Here is a 7,104-nt window from a genome sequence, read left to right on the forward strand (position 1 = left end):
AAATAAATTAAAATAAAATAAATAAATAAAAATTATTTAGCTCAGCCGGCATGGCTCAGTGGTTGAGCATCGACCTATGAACCAGGAGGTCAAGTCACGGTTCATTCCCGGTCAGGGCACAGGTTGTGGGCTCGATCCCCAGCGTGGGGCCTGCAGGAGGCAGTCGATCAATGATTCTCTCTCTTCATAGATGTTTCTCTCTCTCACTCACCCTGCATCTCTGAAATCAATAAAAATATATTTGGAAAAAAATATTTAAATTTATTGGGGTGACATTGGTTAATAAAATTACATAGGTTTCAAGTGTACAATTCTATAATACATCATTGTGTACCCACTACCCAAGGTCAAGCCATCTTCCATCACCATATATTTGACCCCCTTTACCCTTTACTACCTCCACAACCCTTTCCCTCTGGTAATCACCATATTATTGTCTGTACCTATAAGTTTTTGTTTGTCTCATTTGTTCATTTGTGCTTTCAGTTTTATATTCCGCATATGAAATCATGGTTCTTCACTTTTTTTGGACTTAATTTCGCTTAGCATGCTATACTCTTAAGAACCATCCATGTTGTCACGAATGGCAGTATTTCATCTTTTCTTATGGCTGAGTAGTATTCCATTATATATATGGAACACATCTTTATCCAATTGTCTATCAAAATGTCCAGAACTTTTTAAAATTTGATTGGTTGATTTTAGAGAGAGAGGAATTGGAAAGAGAGATTTGTTGTTTCACTTATTTATGCATTCCTTGATTGATTCTTGTATGTGCTCTGATCAGGGATTGAACCTGCAACCTTGGTGAATTGGGATGATGCTCTAACCAACTGAGCAACCCAGCCAGGGCTGTCCAGAACTGTTTTGTTTTGTTTTTTAATCTTTTTAACTTATTTATTTATTTATTTAATATATATTTTTATTGATTTCAGAGGAAGGGAGAGGGAGAGAGAGATAGAAACATCAATGATGAGAGAGTATCATTGATCAGCTGCCTCCTGCACGCTTCCCACTGGGGATCGAGCCCGCAACCCGGGCATGTGCCTTTGACCGGAATTGAACCCAGGACCCTTCAGTCTGCAGGCTGAGGCTCTATCCACTGAGCCAAACCAACTAGGACCAGAACTTTTTTTTATCTTGTAAAGCTAAAACTCTATACCCATTAAATAACAACTCCCCTCCCCGCTCCCCACAGACCTGGCAACCACCATTCTACTTCCTGTCTCTATGATTTTGACCACTCTATATATCTCATATAAGTGGAATCACACTGTACGTGACTGGCTTATTTCACTTAGCATAATGTTCTCAAGGTTCATCCATGTTGTAGAATGTGTCAGAATTTTCTTCCTTTTAAAGACTGAATATAAAATAAAAAGAAAATAAAATCAGTGTTAAGGCTGAATAATATTTCATTGTATGGAGATATCACATTTTGCTTATCCATGCATCCATTGATAGACACATTTAGCTATTGCTAACATGAGTATGCTCTTTGAGACTCTGCTTTCAATTCTTTTGAATATATACCCAGAAGTGGAATTGCTGGATCATATAATAGCTCTATTTTTAAGAATATACATATTTTCTTATTGACTTCAGAGAGGAAGGGAGAGAATGAGATAAAAACATCAATGAGAATGTCAATCAGCTGCCTCCTGCACGCCCACACTGGGGATCGAGCCTACAACCCGGGCATGTGCCCTGACCAGGAATTGAACTGTGACCTCCTGGTTCATAGGTCAATGCTCAACCACTGAGCCTCGCTGGCCAGGCTGATAGCTCCATTTTTAACTTTTTGAGGTATCACCATACTGTTTTTCACAGCAGCTGCACCATTTTATGTTGCCACCAACAGTGCACAGGGTTCCATTTCTCCACATCCTCTCCAACACTTATTTTCTGTTTGTTGTTGCTGTTGTTTTAGTTGCCATCCTTATGAAGGTGAGGTGGTATCTCATCAAAATTTTGATTTGCATTTCCCCCAATGATCATTGACATTGAACATCTTTTCATATGCTTATTGGCCATTTGTACTACTTTGTTGGGAAATGTCCATTGAAGTCCTTGGCCTACTTTTTTCAAATAGTTTACATTCATTATTATTTTGTATTAGTTTCAGGAAAACAGCATAGTAGTTAGACAATCACATCCTATATAATAAAAGCATAATATGCCAGTCGACCGAATGGCAGATGAAGGGTGCAACAACTGGTCACTATGACATGCACTGACCACTAGGGAGCAGATGCTCAATGCAGAAGCTGCCCCTTGGTGGTCAGTGCACTCCCACAGGGGGAGCGCCCCTCAGCCAGAAGCTGGGCTCACGGCTGGCGAGTTCAGCAGCGGTGGTGGGAGCCTCTCCAACCTCCGTGGAGCAGCGAGCAGGAGGGCAGTAAGGAGTGAGGGGTCCCGGACTGCCAGAGGGTGCAGGCCAGGCTGAGCCCCCCCCCCCCCCCCCGCCCCAGTTTATAAATTTTGTGGACCGGGCCTCAAGTACTTTACAAAAAAGTGTTCTCCCAATGTTTCCAGTACCCAACTGGCACCATACATAGTTATTATAATATCATTGACTCTATTCCCTATTCAGGCCATTCTGGGCTGAACATTGGATCCTCCTTGTTCTTTTCTGTCCACTCTCTGGATAAGGAGATTGTCAATGATCCAGAACAGGATAGAGGCACAAAAGGGAGGGAGCTTGTGTCCCTACATGATCACATGGACGGCCACCAGACTGGCAACACTGATAGTAGGGAAGGGCCCTATGCTGATTTCACAGCCCCATGACAATTTTTAACAACCAATTTGTACTTCTTAATCTCACCTTTTTCTCCCAATCCTTTACCCCCCGCCCCTTTCTCTCTGGTAACCTTCAGTCTGTCCTCTGCATCTACGAGTCTTGTTTCTTTGCCCATTTTTAATTGGGCTGTTAGAGGAGTTTGGGTTTTATTACAAATGATGTAGGGAATCATTGGAGAATGTTAAGCAGGGAAGTAATGTGACCTAATTTGGGTTTGTTTTGTTTTATTATTTGGTCACTTGGACTGTTGGGTGAAGGGTGTTTTGAAGGAGAAGCGATTATAGATGGAGAGACTAGAGGCAGGCTGTAAATGGAAAAAGAACAGGACCTAGAAGGCGGACGCAGATGGAGAGAAAGGCTTGTTTGGATTCTTTGGAAAACACGGCAGCATGAACAGGACACTAGTGGCATCAGAGACCCACCAGCTACTCATCCCACCCGTTCCTCCTCCGGGATGTGGAGCTGGGTACATTCCCAGGCTCCCTTGAGACTAGAGTTGTGGTCATTTCACCAAGTTCTAGCCAAAAGTAGTGGACCTTCAAAAGTCCAGGCCATTCTGGGCTGAATATTGGATCCTACTTGTTCTTTCCTGTCCACTCTCTGGATGAGGAGATTGTCAATGACCCAGAACAGGATAGAGGCACATAAGGGAGGGAGCCTGGGTCCCTACATGATCACATGGACGGCCACCAGACTGGCAACACTGATAGTAGGGAAGGGCACATAGCTGGTTTGGCACAGTGGATGGAGCATCAGCCTGCGGTCTGAAGGGGCTGGGTTCGATTCCAGTCAAGGGCATATGCCCAGGTTGCAGCCTCAATCCCCAGTAGGGGGTGTGCAGGAGGCAGCCCGTCAATGATTCTCTCTCATCATTGATGTTTCTATCGCTCTCTCCCTCTCCCTCTCTGAAATCAATAAAAATATATTTTAAAAAAGTAGAGACACAGTTTAATCATTATTCACCTTACTAATAATAGATAAGTTTTCTTATAGACCCTGGGAAACGAGAGGATGAAACAAGGATAAGATGTCTTGATGGGCCCATTACTCAGAAAAGAAATACATTGAGAACAGATCAAGGACAAGATGTGCTTTGATTTGGTCGCTGTGCCCGGACCCTGACGTTTGCCTCAGGAATGCTAACCACTCTCCAGTCCCAGGAACAGGCTGAGCTGTTTGTAACAACATCATAGATTAGCCACCTTGTTATCGGACTTTGAGCTCCTGAAGGCTGGACTGCAGGCCCTACGCTCTCCGTTCCATGTTACACTTGCAGCTCGAAGCTACGTGTAGTTATCTTCTCCCTCATTCGTATATAAACAGCCAACTGATGAGAGGGGTCAGAGCAGAATTTCCAGGGTGACCAACTGCTCTCCCCATACTGCCAGCAATATTGATTTATTTTTTCATTTTTTTATTTTCTTGCCAGCAGTATTGAAATAAACACTCATAAATGATTCAACTCTGTCTCCTGCTTAATTTGGCTCAAGTAGTGACAGGCAGCCTTGGAACCATTGTGTCCAGTTTCAACACTGCTCTGAGCTGTGGCATGACTGAGAAATACACTTTTACTCTGTTGAGCCACTACAACTGTGGGTCCATCTGTCTGAGGAGCTAGTTAACTTGAGACACTGGTGAAATAAATTTTTTTGTATGGTATACATAACTACAGCTGTAAAACTAAGGAAGCAGCTCTTTGTTATTCATATGGAATGATCTCCAAGATAGCGTTAAATGAAAAAAAGCAAAGTACAGGGGAATGTGTATCATCTGTTTTATGTGTAAAAAAATAGGTGGGAAAAATAATGTAAACATAATTCCTTGTTCATGCACAACAGTGGAGGGATAAAAGAAACCAGTCATACTGGTTACTTCCATCCAGGGGAACTGAGGGCCAGGGGAGGGGTAGGAGACCTATCGATATGTACCTGCGGAATTTTGAATAATGTGAATGTGTTTCCTAACTTAAAATTTTGGTTTTAATTAGGAAATGAAAAGGAGTATGCCAGAGACGTGGGCATGTTCAGATATTGGTGGAAGGAGCCAGTACAAACAAAAATCCCCAAAGTACAGGGAGACAGAGGATAGAGGAAAGCCCTGAAGAGCAGGGGAGAGGTAAGCACAGGGCAGGGACATGCCAAGCGCAGGAAGAAGGTACCTTAGGACAGGAAGGGAGGAGGCTGGAGGTGTGCAACCCCAGGTAAGCGTATAAATGCGAACAGGAAGGGAGGGTGAAAGGGTTCTTCTCAAACAGCGTTTATTTAGAAGGTGAAGAGAGGAGGAGTGGTAAATTTAACTTGTAGGGGAGAATAAGGGATCACATGGACAAGGGAACAAGGGAAATGGAAGCCTTTCAGGGAGCAGTGTGGGCCAGGCCAGGACAGGAGCCATGTATTTAGAATCAGAGCCCTCATAGCACCAGTCCCTCCCTCCCCACCCCTCACCCGCCTCCCTCACCCCCATCTTTCTCTTTGCTCAGTGGGGCTGATCCAGCTGAGCTTCTTCATGCTCCTTAGTGGTTCCAGGACCACTGCTGGGAGGCTGTCATCAGACATGATCTGTCGCTCCTTCCCAGGACAGCAGGGTTTCTCTGGCCTTCTCAGAACCTGGCAGGATGAAAGGGGGATCTCACCCCTGGAAATCAACCCTGTGGCTCCTGCGAAGCCAAGAGAACTCACCCTGACTGGCAGAATCAAATAAATTCAGCCCTTGAAGTAAATCATTCAGAAATACAAATGCCAGATGATTTCAGTAATGTGGAATCTAGAAAATGAAATTAGCAAGCAGAACAGAAACAGACTCATATACATTTTGACAGTTGCCAGAGGAGAGGGGTTTCAGGGAATGGGTGAAAAAGGTGAAGGGATTAAGAAGTTTAAATTTAAGCCCTAATCGGTTTGGATCAGTGGATAGAGTGTTGGCCTGCAGACTGAAGGGTCCCAGGTTTGATTCCGGGCAAGGGCATGTACCTTGGTTGCGGGCACATCCCCAGTAGGGGGTGTGCAAGAGGCAGCTGATAGATGCTTCTAACTCGATCCCTCTCCCTTCCTCTCTGTAAAAAATCAATAAAATATGTATTTTTTAAAGGTTAAATTTAAAAAATAATAAATAGTATAAATTGGTAGCTACAGAATAGTCAGAGATTGAAAGTATAGCACAGGGTCCTGGTCGGTGTGGCTCAGTTGGTTGGAGTGTTATCCCGTGCACTGAAAGGTGGTGGGTTCAATCTCTGGTCTGGGCGTGTGTGGGAGGCAACCAATTGATGTTTCTTTCTCTCTCTCCTTTCCTTTCTCTAAATATTAATTTTTTAAAAATCTTTGAAGTACAGCATAGGGAATGTAGCCAATAATATTGTAATAAATACGTATGGTTTCAGATGGATATTAGATTTATTAGGGTGATTACTGTGAGTTATATAAATGTCTAATCACTGGGTTGTACACCTGAAACTAAAATAATGTTGTAATCAACTATAATTGAAAAATAAAAAATTTATTTTAGCCGAAACCAGTTTGGCTCAGTGGATAGAGCGTCGGCCTGCGGACTGAAAGGTTCCAGGTTCGATTCCGGTCAAGGGCATGTACCTTGGTTGCAGGCACATCCCCAGTAGGAGATGTGCAAGAGGCAGCTGATCGATGTTTCTCTCTCATCGATGTTTCTAACTCTCTATCTCTCTCCCTTCCTCTCTGTAAAAAATCAATAAAATATATTTTTAAAAAATTTATTTTAGAGAGAAAGAGAAAAACACTGACCTGTTGCTTTACCCATCCATGCATTCACTGGCTGACTCCTGCATGTGCCCGAACCCAGACCAAACCCTGCAACCCTGGTGCATCAGGATGACACTCCAACCAACTGAGCTACCAGGCCAGGGCTAAAAAATTATTGTTTTTTAAATATATTTTATTGATTTTTTACAGAGAGGAAGGGAGAGGGATAAAGAGTTAGAAAATCGATGAGAGAGAAACATCAATCAGCTGCCTCCTGCATACTCCCTACTGGGGATGTGCCCGCAACCAAGGTACATGCCCTCGACCAGAATCGAACCTGGGACCCTTCAGTCCGCAGACCGACGCTCTATCCACTGAGCCAAACCGGTTAGGGCTAAAAAATTATTTTTTATGAAGCAGTTTTGAGTTTACTGATAGGTTTTTTTTTAAAATTAAATTTCTAGAGAGGACAACCCGCAAGCTAGAGATCTACGAGGGGAAACACACAAGATACGTGGTGAGCTTGTTGGTGATAGTGTGAGAGACGTTGAAGTGGCAGCGTTGCAGGGGATCAGACAATACTAGAGAGTA

The 7,104-nt window shown here is 43.4% G+C and overlaps 1 protein-coding gene across 1 annotated transcript in view; it reads right to left on the bottom strand.

Moving 5' to 3' along the window:
• Nucleotides 1-5,256: 5,256 nt before the first annotated feature.
• Nucleotides 5,257-7,104, bottom strand: part of LOC102429750 (nucleolin-like) — a 14,406-nt gene continuing 12,558 nt past the window's right edge. The window contains exon 8 of the mRNA XM_023759165.1: nt 5,257-5,409. Within this exon, the coding sequence (XP_023614933.1) occupies nt 5,257-5,409 (153 nt within the window). The remainder of the gene's footprint in view (nt 5,410-7,104) is intronic.

Source organism: Myotis lucifugus, unplaced genomic scaffold, assembly GCF_000147115.1.
Source record: "Myotis lucifugus unplaced genomic scaffold, Myoluc2.0 scaffold_3, whole genome shotgun sequence".
NCBI lineage: Eukaryota > Metazoa > Chordata > Mammalia > Chiroptera > Vespertilionidae > Myotis > Myotis lucifugus.